The sequence below is a fragment of the Leptidea sinapis genome, chromosome 14 (assembly GCF_905404315.1).
Source record: "Leptidea sinapis chromosome 14, ilLepSina1.1, whole genome shotgun sequence".
NCBI lineage: Eukaryota > Metazoa > Arthropoda > Insecta > Lepidoptera > Pieridae > Leptidea > Leptidea sinapis.
In genome coordinates, this window is record NC_066278.1 from 560145 (window position 1) to 575635 (window position 15491).

Here is a 15491-nt window from a genome sequence, read left to right on the forward strand (position 1 = left end):
TTTGAGCGCCATCTATCGTTAATCTTTTATAATACTGTTTCACACAACGCTGTACGTACACAGGCATAAAATGAAAGGATTTAGTTAAGTACCTAGTTCGCTGTTGTTCCACAAGAGACTGCTTAAATAAAATTCAGGGAATTTATTACAAATTTATTATGTGGAGCATTTAATACAATAAGTCAGGTTGGAAAAATTGGTTCCGTGGTTTTTTTTCGCCGTTCATACATTAAACCCATACTGAAAAAAGAATTATTTGTAAATTACAAGGCTTAAACATAATAATTAGATACCTAGCAGTAGCTAGGTATCTAATTTTAAATGTATTAATGTTATAACATGGTACTAAATATGATAGTATTTAAAACATAAACCAATATCTTACATCTCTCTATATCATAATAATGACTGTGATAGTAGGTACATCGTACGTCTCGTCGTACCGTCAGTTTAGTTACCAGTAGTTTGAGTATTAATTATTATTATATTAATAAATATAAAAATATAATTATAAAATATTGAATGAGACGTAACTGTCACGCACGGCAATGTAGCAAACACCTATTTTTGTGTCTCAAAACACCATCAGGAAAAACCTAATTTTACTATCCAGGTATTGACGATGTACTTATATGGCGCTGTCGCGCACAATCACTGCAATTATTTTACATAAAAATGTTTAAGTACACAATTAGAATTATAACATTTTACATAATAAACGGATATATCACTACATATCTGTATATTATTATAATGTATATGACAGTAATCACGACCATCATGTTCACGAAGCATCTTTACACAAACAATGAATTCAAGCTCTAAGGGTTGATGCATCCAATATACGATAATTTATATTTATACTTTTAATTCTGTTTAACTTTTCATATAATAATTTATATTATTTAAACAAGACTCATTTATTGGATGCAGCATCTTACATATGGTAAATTCAGTTACTTAAAATAAATATTTGTAGTGACGATTCAAAAGTGCTTAGTTTAAGCCTATTTGAATAAAGTTTTTTTAACTTTGACTTTACTAATAACGCAGAGGTATATATATACCTATGCACATAGATATATATAATATCTATGTTCATATTATGATATATATAGTAAACACGAGTGCCATGATATTCGTTCACCCAAAAAAGTGCTCAACGGGCCTAAAGAAGTACCATTCACTTACAAAAATTATATGGTCATCGGTCCTTGGATACTTGCGAAAGTTTTTATTTGAAAGTATCAATGACGTTCCTTTGAAACGTATAGATATATGTACTCTAGACATGCACAAAAGTTTTTGTCAGTTATAAACGGAAAAGTATGAGCCCACTTTGTAGGTCCCCTGCCTGAAATTCACGAAACTGAGACTTGAACGAACGGTGGATTGGCTGTTCTTTGGAATTCCTTACTAAAATTTTCCAACCGCTAGGAATACTTAAAAAAACAACGTTAGACCGGGAAAATTATGCAATAATACCAGTGGGAATCCAAACCATATTCTGTTGTTCAATGACATTAGTGTCAAAACTGTTCGGCCTTTGCTTAAATTAGACATACCGAGTAGATTTTAGCTATTTGTCACTTGTCAAAGTGGTCAATAAACGCAAGCAATAATTATTCCCATTTAAATTCTACAGCAAACGAATTGATAAGGGTTACTCCTCAGATTAAGGATTGGTCTCCGCTGCGCTCCAACTAGATACGGCACTACTAAAGAAACAATAGCTTTCTTATAAAGGCCACTATTAGATGCTTGTGTGCGTGGCATCTTGACACTCAATGGCATTTTTCAAATTAAGTAACATACGCTTCGTGTTATTTTACATTGAAATTAATAAAATACAAAATACTTACTGATGATATCGGATCCCAGTGTCTTTCTTATTTATTGTAGTATTATTTTTACAAAGTCTTACTACCTACGCAACCAACGCATTTTAGTTTCAAATATTAGCAAAGTTTAACAGAGCATATTGTGGCACGTCAATGTCACACATTGTTTCAGAATGGCTCGAGTACGCCCATTTGGGCAGTATTAGTTGCCGCACTTTGCGACTACGCCTGCGGTATCTAGTTGAAGCACAGCTGAGACCAATCCTTAATCTAAGGGTTACTCTGTACTTTCAATGCTGAAATGGAAATTGAGTTAGTATCATATTACCTGGGGGGCCTGCTTTACTAGACATTTGAAGATTAAAGCGGATCGGTCACAACCCTTATCACCGTCACTGACTGTTGCACTATTCACTTCTGAAAATACAAAGCGTGCAAATGAAACACAGCCTAGCGAAACTCTCTAAGACAAAAGCGATTCACTCGATTGTATGAAACGTTCAGTCATTGATAGATTGACAGATGACGGCTATAATCTTGTAAAAAAACGAAGATAGCCGAAATCCATTACGTTTTAAGCAACTGTTCGCTTTCAAACTGAGCTGGATTATACATCATCGCCCAATCGTAATTAAGTACTATTTTAAACTTATGCCAATCTCACTCATAGTCGTACCTTCTATATTATATAGGCATTTAGGCAATGCCTATACAGAATGAGAATCTAAGCATACATATACCACAAGTGTTAGCTAATTTAGTTCCATTATTTTATAACAAAATTTCTATTGAACATCCACCCAGTAATTTTTACTTCACTTACTTTTAAAACCCAAAAATTGACATGTCGAGAGTAAATCAATAGAATAGCATAGAATAGATTAAATATATTTTACAAAATTTAAGAATAAAAATGAACAAAACTGAAAAAGACTATCTCCTCAGCTTAAGGCGCTATAGTCCTGAAAACTAACATTTTTGAAAATCTACTTAAAATATTTCTACAAATACTACGGTTCCAACTTTTTGAAAACACGATTACAATGCTGTCACATAATACAGCGCTGGTGTTCTGGAGTACCCGAGAATTGTGTGGTGCTACTAACCCAAAAACACATATTTTCATAGATTCTCTACAATTACACACGTATTCTATACATTAATATGTATAGAATATGTCTTAATATTAAAATTAAAATCAAAATTAAGATCCGAACGACTACTCTGTATTAGGATAGGATTTTGAGTTTTTAAAAGATGTTGTTTTAATATTTTTTACATCGTCTCAAACTTTTTCGTCTGTGTTTGCACGTCGCGTGACGGTCGGGCGGCGCCTATAGTTCGCAGCAGCTGACCGTGTAGTGTATTGACTAGTACTCATTTGTGCTCCACGCTATTTTGTTTGTTTTTATTATTTCCCATTATCATTCCAATTTTCCAAGCATTAAATTAATGATAAAGCTATTTATACCCTTAATGGAATATTATTCCAAAATTTTTAGTTAAATGTCTATAATGTCAAATAAAGTTTCAGTTTTACCGTAGTTTCATAAAACCACACAATCCTTTTTTTTAATAAATATATAGTTTTACAATTTCTAACCGGTGGACGCAAATCGTTCCAATATTTCGTGGCAGCGTAGCGGAAGCTATCACGAAAAGCAGGCCATCTGAACCTTGAAAAGGTTAATCGTACAGCAAATCTAATATGACGATTTGAAAACTCAAGTTTCTCATATAAACATGATGGCTGTTTATTATTAATTATACCAATCAAGAGGATTGCAAAATGAAGACATCTGTGGGAGGACATATTCAAATTATTTTTGTGGTTTATGTACGGTGACATGTGAGCATATTTAGGAATAGGAAAACAAAATCAAATGCAGGCGTTTTGAATGCGTTGAATTAACTTTTTAGAGCGAGCTTATAGACATGGACGAAATTTGGTGTTGGAGAAGGATGTTGGGCTTAGACAGCACAACGACCTAATGGGTCGATCCTGAAACGGCCGGGCATTGTGACTAGGCTCTCTACCATCTGCTTGCGTAGGGTCCTAGAATAATTCGGCCACATCGCCAGAAGGGATGAAGACAACCTGGAGAGACTGATGGTAACCAGGAAGGTGGAGGGAAGAAGACCAAGAGGAAGGAGCCCTATGCGATGGACCGATCAGATTCGCACTGCCCTTGAAACCACTGTCCATGACGCTCTACACTCTGCTTCCGATAGGGGCAGGTGGCGGCAAATAATACGCAAAAAAGTACTCTATCGAAATGATCCCGACCCTCAGCACTGAGGAAACCGACGCGAGGAGGAGGAGGAATAGACATGGACCAATAGTAATCGCTATTCTTTATACATAAAGTAATATCTGCACAATATAGAATAAAAAGAACCGGGCCGAGTATAGAACCCTGTGGAACATCACTTGTAATAAGACTTTCCTTAGAAACACTGTGGGTACCATCTGTCAAAATACCTAGTGCTGTACGAAAATGAATAAATATATCGATAATTTAGTAAAAACTAGAAATGATGTTATTAGGGATGATAAAGTATAGTACCGATAAAGTACGTCATAAGCTAAAATAATAATACACACAATACTCGGGGCAGCCTGGGCATCCACTATTAGGTACAGGTCAGTCCTGGAGTAGTCTATTTTTAGTCCGTGCTGCCATTTGCCGTTATCCCTAAAATGATTGTAAATTTCCATGCATATTCGATAAATGTGAGAAGTACCCAATTTACCCTCTACATGTCCAAATCACTTACCTTTTGTACATATTTCCGCGACTTTTTTTGAATTCTTTAGCCTCACTGTATCACCTTCCATATATGTTTCAGCTTGCTTATACGCAGCGTCCAAATCATACAGGCCTGCGTTGTTTAACTAAAATACAATAACTAATAAAAAAAAAGAGAAAACTACAGAGCAATAAATAAATTCTAAAACACAATTTCATCATGTCATGCTATTTATGAGGTATGAGGACGAAGTAACCTAGTTTCCCTTGTGATTGGATAGACACGCAGATACTAGTAAAAAAGGACACGACGGATACTTGACTCAAGCTAGTGTTAGGAAGAGTAGGACGCCAACCGTTAGCTAGACAACCCGTCACCAGCAAGAAAGAGCTTCTGAATCATAATAAATAAAAAAACGGGTTGCACTCCGGGAGTGCCTGCAGAAGTGGATACTTGAACAAAGAACGTTGTGCATTTTTTAAAATTTTGGAACGGTTAGGGAATAATTTCGCATGAATTGCTTTATTTATCAGTATAAAAGTACTAGCATTTATGTGGTTAAATACAATATTCATTTATTGCGCTATTATACACGAAAATGACAGTTTATATTACCTAAAAAAAAATAACACTTCAGAACTATTAGAATTATTTTACATTAAAAAGTTTATTTCTCACAAAAATCATTTTTCATCCATAATTTCAACGACTGTCTTACGAATTTTCGATCAGGTCACGGGTCATGACGCGAATTTAACATTTTATACCCATCCCAAGAAAAGTGCATTTTTTTATGGAATAGGAGGACAAACGAGCGTACGGGTCACCTGGTGTTAAGTGATCACCGCCGCCCACATTCTCTTGCAACACTAGAGGAATCACAAGAGCGTTGCCGGCCTTTAAGGAAGGTGTACGCACTTTTTTTGAAGGTACGCATGTCGTATCGTCCCGGAAACACCGCACAAGGAAGCTCAGTCCACAGCTTCGTAGTACGAGGAAGAAAGCTCCTAGAAAACCGCACTGTGGAGGACCGCCACACATCCAGATGGTCGGGATGATATCCTAACTAATGGCGTGTCGTGCGAAGGTGGAATGGTGAAGTGGTGGAAAGTGCTTGACGGCGCTAAAGAAGTTTACACCTCAAAAATGTGAAAGATACTTATCAATATTGATATTTAATTCAAACATTGTATTAATACTAATACGAAAGTACATGTGTTCACGTTATAAAGTTCGGTAGACTGTAGAGTAAATTCTTTTATTTTTATACTCTTAACCAAAGAGGAAGTAAATACTACGTAATAAGAGGCGGGATTGCCTAAGTATTAATTGAAATTTAGTTTATTATGAAACGTGCAGTAATTTTTGTAACTTGAAATTGTAATTACAATATTATGGCGATGAAGTTTAATACGGCTAAGTTTGGAAGCGAACAGTTGCTTAAAACGTGGTGGATTTCGGCTATCTCCGTTTTTTACAAGATTATAGCCGTCATCTGTCAATCTATCAATGACTGTGCGTTTCATACAATCGCTTGTTTCTAAAAGAGTTTAGCTAGGCTGCTCTTAACCTTTTTCTCGAGCAAACTCATGGCCGGTGTTCCATCAATATTAAAAACACTTATACTTACAACTCCATATTTCTGGTAAGCGCAGGCAAGAACACATTTAACTTCATTATTATTTGGGACATTATAAGTTGCCAGTACCATTATTTTTTTTATTTCCACACTATTGTCTCTGGCACATCCTAATACAACCTTAATAAAATCTGCTTTTATTTGCGCATCGGTCATTCCCTGTTACAATTAAAGTTAATTAAAGTTATTTATAGCCTTTTCGAGACGTTTGTTTAAGATATTGTATTTTATATGTAACTAATAACTATCTTAAAGCCTCCTCTCCACTACCGGCGATGATCTTTGCTTGTATGATCGTCTGTCATCGGCAAGTTAATCGTTGATCATCGTGTCGTATGGATATACGATAGTCCGTGATCATTTATTGAGCGGCAGTCCTTAAAGATGGACGTGGATTTTATAGCTGCTGCTATTTAATTTCAGTATACAATATTTATGTTTGGGATTCAATATTTCTGGGTAGTTCTTATAAAGTTCGATGAGTTTAAATGCTTCTACATTTGACCACCCAGTAGTCATTAGACGATACAAAGTACGTACGGCTTTGCTCTTCCAGTGTCATCATGGGTGATCATGTGGGCACGCGCACCCAACTACACGCTAATTCCTTTTGATGCATCCCCGAAAAACGACAAGACTATGACGATTATAGACGATCATCGGCGACTAGAAGCGAATAAGCTACACACGATCGTGTTCGCGTGTAATCGCCGTGTGTGGCGCTATATAATATTATTTGCTTGGGTCAAACATCCTGGGGCCACTGTTATGCTTTCACCGAGCAAGCCAAAGGAAGCTCCCTTCCATTTCATCGTAGTGTCAACCCTAATAGCCATACAGTAAAATATAAAAATACTCTTAAGAATATCAAAAAGATTCCTTATTGATATTTCTAATGTCGAGCATTAGATAATTTATGCGTCTAGATAGAGCTTTTTGCTGCCCGATGAAAACAGGCCACCTTTGTTACATTAGTGTGCGTGACAAGCTACGTCTTACACTCCCGATTTGTATGTCACTTTGTGTTAGTGTACATGCATGGCGCAATAGAGGCTTTTTTTTATGAAAATAAGAGAGGAGACGAGCAGTACGTTTAGCTGATGGTTTGATAATTTATACGCCATGCCCATTACAATTCAGAGCCAATTCAGGATTATTGAAATACCCAAAATTTCTGAGCGGCACTACAACTGCGCTTGTCACTTTGAGACATAAAATGGCAAGTCTCTTTTGCCCAGTAATTTCTCTAACTACGGCGCCCTTCAGACCGAAACACAGTAATGCTTACACATTACTGCTTCACGGCAGAAATAGGCGCCGTTGTGGTACCCATAATCTAGACGGCATCGGGTGCAAAGGAAACCCTCCCACTGGGAAAATGACTGACTGTCAACCTCAACTTTTTTCGACGTTTTCACAGCTGTCACGCACAGTATATATTTAAATGAGTTGAGAGATCTCAGCAGAAAAGTTTTATTTTCTTTTACCTAACACAATTAGATTACTCTTTGTTTAAGGATTCTAAAAATTAATGGCACTCGATGTACCGTATGATTCCATAAGCAGCGAACTTTTTCTTGGTATTTTTGTGCTATTTTTGTTTTAGGGAATTGTTCTTTTTTTATGGAATAGGAGGACAAGCGAGCGTACGGGTCACCTGTTGTTAAGTGATCACTGCCGCCCACAATCTCTTGCAACACCAGAGGAATCACAGGAGCGTTGCCGGCGTTTAAGTAAGGTGTACGCGCTTTTTTGAAGATACCCATGTCGTATCGTCCCGGAAACACCGCACAAGGAAGTTCATTCCACAGCTTTGTCGTACGTGGAAGAAAGCTCCTTGAAAACCGCACTGTGGAGGACCGCCACATATCCAGATAGTGAGGATGATATCCTAACTTGTGGCGTGTCGTGCGAAGGTGGAATTCGGCGGCAGGAATCAGGTTAAACAGCTCTGAACAGAACACTCCCCGTGATAAATGCGGTAGAAGACACACAATGAAGCGACTTCTCTACGCAACGCCAAGTGATCCAGCCGTTCACAGAGCACTGGGTCCCCCACAATTCGAGTTGCTCTACGTTGCAGGCGGTCAAATGGATCGAGCTGATACTGGGGTGCGCTAGACCAGAGATGACAGCAATCTTTCTTATTTATCCTATGAATTCACGTCACAAAAACACACAATGTTTTTCTACATATCAATTAGTTGGTCTGATTAAAAGCTACGGGAGAATCTTGAATATAGTTGTAATTAATTAAAAAAAAATATCTCCCAATTTAGTGAAAATCCTATCTTCATGTAAAGTACCTTATGTTTGTAGCTTTTTACCAACCCAGTGCTTCTAATTGTTCTGTGTCATATAAACATGCTATGAAAAAAAATATATCATGTACTTCAAAGGAATTATAAACTATAATATTACTAGCTGCCGCGACAGACGTTGTTCTGTAGATAATAAAAAGAAATACTGTTTTATAGGAAATTGCCAATAATATTTCAAAACATCGATAATTATTTCGTTAAAATGCTCCCTGTTGTTATAATGAAATTGTTTCACAGCGGAACTGTCACACCGTGCGGCACTAAATTCTCTTATAGAAAATATGTCCATACAAAACAAATATTGATAATAAAAATAATTATCGTTCGCAAATCGAAATAAAAACTATCCTATCTCTCAAGTTGGACCAAACTGCACTCCATGAAGTAGTCCCCATTAAAATTCGTTCATTAGTTTAGGAGTCCATCGCGGACAAACAACGTGTCACGTAATTTATATATATTGAGATGCTTACACAATTTTTAATATTACATTATATATTAACTGCCACTAGTTTACAACACTCAAAAAAAAATTTAAGAGATTATGGGTACAGAAAAAAATAATAAAGCTAAAAATATTTAAGAGCAATTTAATTATTACTGAAATGTGAATCATATTATTTTTTTAAATTAAACCCAAACGGTTTTAAAACATAACGGCTTCGGAAAAATAAGAAGATCATTGCAAATATATTTTATTTCTAACAAATATAATAATTTATATTACTTACAGATAAACAAACGCCTGGGATTAATATGAAACAGAATATACAACATAATTTGTACTTTCCCGTATTCAACATTATTGTAAATTCACAGCGCACAAAGTTTGTTTCCACGTGAGCTTATATAAACTAGAAAAATTACAATCTGAAGCAATTGACATAAAATGGTTACATTTGATGGTCAGATTTTTCCATTGTTATATTTTGAGATAATCGCCGATTATTATAATAACGAAAGATGCTATCATATAAAAATATTTGGTAACAACACTAGATTCTGTAGTACACTAATTATAGTTAATTAAACAACAAGCTAGATTATATTTGAACATGAATTGATAGTATTCAGTTAGTTAAATTACACTTCGCATAAAATTATTCTAATATTATGTTTAAATTTTTATAGTAAGTACAATGCAATTACGGGCGAGTAAAAAAATAAGGATTCCATGTCACCTTACCTAACAGCGAAGCACCAAAACAAGCCGGTAAACGTGTAAATACATAGCCCCACGCATACACTTACACTAATAGAAGCCGATCGGCCGCCATTGTGAGATTTGCCATCGTCTGTGACAGATCAGTTTGCGTCGCAATAAAAGATTTTAAAAATGCCGTCGTGCGTTGTGAAAAAATGTAACAATAATATAAAAGTATTTGTGGATATATGATTATTTGTGCTGTTCACTTGCTAATGTGCGTTGTGGTGCATCACTTGCTAATATCACGGCGCGGTGTCCTTTTTTTACTAGTCCGTAAATGCAATATGAGTTTTTATAGATGTGATTTTAGTAGTTCATTGGTAATAAAGTAAATCTCTTGAGACACGCAGATATCAGAAGACGAAATCGAACTGTAAACAGAACATTGAATTAGTGATAATATAATTTATCAATACACTTACTAAACAATATGTTATGTTTTTAAAGTGATAACCCTCACTTCTGGGATTAAAACACAAATAAAACTGAAAACAAAATTTTATGAACGATGCGCAACTCGAACCCACGACCTCTCGAGTTCCGTGCGAGTGCTTTTTCCATCTGAGCCAACCGTTCGTCAGCGACGTATCGTTTATAAAATCTTGTATACTTTGTTCAACTCTCAGGTTCTCTCTCATACACTTTTACAAATAATATAAGGCAAAGAACTTTTAGAAATGATGAGTAAAAAAAATAACGGGTTGTACTCGTGGACTGCCGGCAAAGTGAAAACTTGAATATTAACGTTGTGAATATTTGAATATTCTGGAATGGTTAGGGAATAATTTCGCAAGAATTGCTTTATTTATCAGTATAAAAGTACCAGGAACCTACATTTATGTAGTTAAGTACAATATTCATTTATTGCGTTATCGTACACAAAAATGACAATTTATATTACATAAAAAATTTAACACATCAGCACTATTACAATTATTTTACATTCAAAAGTTTATCTCTCTAGAAATATTAACTTTAATTCATAATTTCAACGACTGTCTTACGAATTTTCGATCAGGCCACGTGTCCTGACGCGAGTTTAACATTTTATACCAATCCCAAGAAAAATGCTCAACGTCGCTGTAGAAGTTTTTACTTCAAAAACTAATAATTTCTATCAGGTCTGAGTAAAGTTTTCTCATCTCAAGCACCATTCGAATTTAAACTTACTAAGTAATCTAAGTAATCAATCGACCCAATTTCGTTCAAACTAATTTGATATTATAAGATCTAGTAATGATCTCATTATAATAGTTTATTAAAATAAAATTCACGGATGAACTTAGCTTAAGTCTCGATAACTTATTAAAAATCCTATAACAATGTTGGTTAATTTAAATGGTAATAAAGCTGGGATATGTACTGCCCTAAAGGCTTTAAGATGGATGGTTCACACGTTACTAGTGGTGGTTAAACTGTCCTGTCAACGGAATTATATTCTTTATTACAATTGTCTTCTTATTTCTACATTTATACTTAGTCTGGCTATAAATACTGTCACAATAAAAAAAAAATCAAAGTATTACATTTGAATTTGGAATCTGTCATTTTTATACGATTGTTCATTGAGTTTTCTCATATTGGCGCCAATATATTGTACAATATTTTGCGATATTCAAATGGAGTGATAAAGAGAACCGAATTGCTGTGATTGCATTACACAAAGTAGGTATGGAAACAAATGCAATTTTTAAAACTCTCCATACGCTTGGTATAAGTAAAATGTTTGTGTACCGGGCTATTAATAGGTAAAATGAGACCTAATCTGTGTGTGACAGAAAAAGATCTGGCCGTCCACGTAGTGTTCGTAGTAAAGGAAAGAATTCGAAGAAGCCTGTCCGAAAGCAAAAGATTTTATCGTGGGAGATGACGACAGCGCCTAGAAACATGTCGCGTCTTTTAAAAGATGACTTAGGACTTGCAACCTATAAAAAGACGTGGTTATTTCTTAACTGATAATTTAAAAAAGAATAGGGTGGTAAAATCGAAACAACTACTAAAGTAGTTCGCAAAGGGAGGCCAGAGAAAAATTTCTTTTAACAAACAAAATGATCGTTTTTATGCTCAGAGCTCTAAGGAAGCTTCCCAATTAGTCGACAGAGTGCAACGTGGGCACTATCCGACTTCAGTGATGGTTTGGTGGGCTAATAGCTATGAAGAAGTGACTGAGCTATACTTTTGTGAAGAAGGTATCAAAACATCGGCACAAGTGTATCAAGATACCATTCATGAGATGGTAGTGAAGCCCCTTAACAATACCATGTTCAATAACCAAGAATGGTCCTTCCAGCAAGACTCGACACCGGGATTAATGCTCGGTCTACGCAGTCTTGGTTGGAAACGAACGTTTCGAACTTCATCAGAGCTGAAGACTGGACGTCGTCTAGTCCTATTCTTAATCCGCTTATGGTCAGTTTTAGAGAGTACGGCTTGCTCTAAGCGCCATGATAATTTGAAGTCCCTAAAACAATCCGTACGATTGGCAGTGAATAATTTTCCCATAGATAGAGTGCGTGCTTCTATTGATAACTGGCCTCAACGTTTCTTTAAACAGTCCTTTGACTGTGTTGCAGCCAATGGAGACCACTTCGAATAAGCTTTTTATATTTTAAATTGTTTTATATTTATTTTTTAAACTAACACACTGTAAAAGAAATAAATGTTATTTGCAATAGAATTTTTATCTTTGTTTTGGTATTTATGGCAAGAGTAGGTATGTGTTACATAACATTATAAAAATAACATAAAAAAAATGAAAAATAGAGTCCCGCCGGCTCACGACACTTCCGCTGGTGTTTAGGTCGACAGACTGAAGAACTTCCGCACGATGCGTGCCGTTTCCAAAACAGCTTTCTTCGGCAATTACTTATCATTAGTTGGATTACTTTTCGAATGGCCTCGTGAGTCACCAAATTAGCAATTTGTCTCAGGATCAAACTCACCTCAGCTGCTTTCTCCACACTGCATTTGAATATCAGAGCTGCCCTTTCGCAGCCTTTACTGTCGTCGCTAACATTTTCATCGTTCACTATAGAAAAAGGTTGTTTTTTATTGTTATAATTTATTATGAGTGGAGAATTAACTAGAATACCTAGAAAGCCATATGTTTTGAGGCTTTCGAAAACTAATTTCTTGGATATATGATCAACAATATAAAATTTAATTCACAAGCGGTTGTATAGTTAATAATTATACAAAATTCAAATTTCAAACAATTAAACAAAATATTGTGTACCTTCATTACATCCTCGAAAAATACTTTGTTCGGTTGTTTTTTGAGTACAAAACATAAGTTTTATTGTTTTTGTTCTGGTTTCAAATTATTTGAAAGGCATACTCACCGAATTTGCAAGCGTCTGTAAATTGCTCAGCTTTCTTGAGACGCGAAGGATCTTCGGAAAGATATGACAACGCTAGTCTGTTGGTACCTTCCACGGATAAATATCCATCTTCCGTCATCTGAAATAGAAGAATAACCATAAAATACAATTTATGAAGTGAAACTTCTTTAGAATCATGATTTGAAACACGATGAAACGAAAAAGCGAGACGGTAGAGACACAAACAGTTTATCAATGATTCGTCACTCGAACGGTTGGCTCAGTTGGTAGATCGTTCGCACGGAACGCGAGAGGTCGCGGGTTCGAATCCCGCATCGTTCATAATTTTTTGTTTTCTATCAGTTAATATTATTGAAAAACTACAAACCATTCCAGCATTTTTATAAGCACAAGCGAAGAGACATTTCACATTCTCTTTGTCTGGCATCTGCCTACTTCTCAACTGTTCTATATCACTTTGGTCTATTGGAAACTTTTGGGCACAATCCATTATTATCTGCGCATATTTTTGTTTCAGCGCCTCTATATCTTGACTCTGAAAATTCATAGAACACATGATAGGCTTCAAAAACACGCAAAGACATACCTACTCTAAGCAGCCTAGCAAGATATTTCTCTAGTAGCGATTCACTCGAATGTATGAAACGTGCAGTCATATGTTATATTATGTAATTTTCTAGTATTACTTACAGCATGTGTATTTGTATTACAAATTTAAAAAAATAAAACTGCTTTATAAGCACTGATCATAACTATTCAATCTTGAAAACTTTTAATACTTGGTGTCCTACCTCAACCTGATATTGGCTAAATTGTGGTGAATCTTCCACAAAAGCCACAAGAAAAAGAATAAAATAGAACAAAAGTAATTATCGAGTATTTTCTTTTACCAATTAATGCAAATAAAGGAAATACTTTTTACAGGATTAGGACCCGTGTAACAATGGGGTTAAGATTCATAGATTATATTATATATATTAGATTTCTTCTTATTAGCAATCACAACATTTACTTACTCGACTCCTGTCAACATCAATAATAAGTCCCCTTGTAAAGATTAACGACAAAACGTCAGGTTAAAAAAATATAAAAGAAATTTTTAAATTTTTTGACTTCAATTCTCCATTGCACAGGATGTCGGCTAGTTTATGGGTACCACAACGGCGCCTATTTCTGGCGTGAAGCAGTAATGTGTATACATTACTGTGTTTCGGCCTGAAGGGTGCCGTAGCTAGTAAAATTACTGGACAAATGAGACTTAACATCTTATGTCTCAAGGTGACGAGCGCAATTGTGGTGCCGCTCTGAATTTTCTGGGTTTTTCAGGAATCTTGAGCGGCACTGCATTGTAATGGGCAAGGCGTATCAATTACCTTTACAATTATTTCCTTATTTTCATTAAAAAATGTGGAAAGCAGTAAATGCGTACTGGTCGTTTAAAAAGTTTTAAAACTATGATAACATAATATGTGATATACTCCATGACGATTAAGCATATTCGAGATTTAAAGGACTCAATTGTTATTACCGCTTTCAATATCTGTAATATGAGATTAAGAGTCTAGATGTTTGTAGCCAAAGAGCTGTTTTATCGGATATCATCCTCACCATCTTCATGTGTCGCTAACAGTGCGGTTTTCAAGTAACTTTCTACGACGTTCAACCAATCTATGGATGAGCATCCATGCGCGGTGTTCTAAAACGATACGACATGGGTACCTTCATAAAGGCATCCTTAAACAAAAACTAGTAACCAAATCTGAATTCCTTCACTGTGACCCAAGGCATAAAAAATTAACTAAAGTCAAGCGAAATAAACGTAGGATTCTAGTTAAAAATAAAAAAGCTAGTTGTAAATAAACCAAATAATACCCACTTACTTTCATTAATTCTATGTTTGTAACAAAAATAACACAATATAAAAAATATTTGAACATGTTGAATGTTTAATTCAAATTTAACCAAAAATGTATCGTCTATTGTAACAGAAAGGTGATAATGCTCATGTAAATTAAAATAATCATGTTTATATATTTTATATTGGTTGGTTACAGTTCAAATAACTTTATAATAACAAGTAAAACATTACAACAGAAGGTTAAAGCATGAGAATAAAAATACAATTATGACGTGTGGATTATTACAAAGTAATTGATGTTTGGTTAGGCCCAGTTCCACAAATCACTGATTTACAAACTCAAGTGTTTTAACCGGTTTTCAAATAGGTGTTCAAATATTTTTATCCAAAAGAGGATTTTAAAATCACTTATTTTGAAAACATCAATTCAGTCACTCATGTCAAAAATGTATGAAATTAACCACGGTTTCGGCTAATCAACTCTTTTTAATTATTTTACATTAAATAAATATATCATGTTACTATGTTAAGGA

At 35.1% G+C, this 15491-nt stretch overlaps 1 protein-coding gene across 1 annotated transcript; it reads right to left on the bottom strand.

Annotated features, from left to right (window-relative positions):
- Positions 1 to 160: 160 nt before the first annotated feature.
- Positions 161 to 13605, bottom strand: LOC126968088 (uncharacterized). Its single transcript, XM_050812903.1, has 7 exons — positions 13468 to 13605; positions 13101 to 13218; positions 12702 to 12787; positions 6223 to 6390; positions 4620 to 4737; positions 2170 to 2258; positions 161 to 240 (listed from the first exon to the last, which is right to left on the bottom strand). The coding sequence occupies exons 1-7, from the start codon at positions 13588 to 13590 to the stop codon at positions 223 to 225; spliced, it is 720 nt and encodes a 239-aa protein (XP_050668860.1). The 5' UTR covers positions 13591 to 13605; the 3' UTR covers positions 161 to 222.
- Positions 13606 to 15491: the final 1886 nt, after the last annotated feature.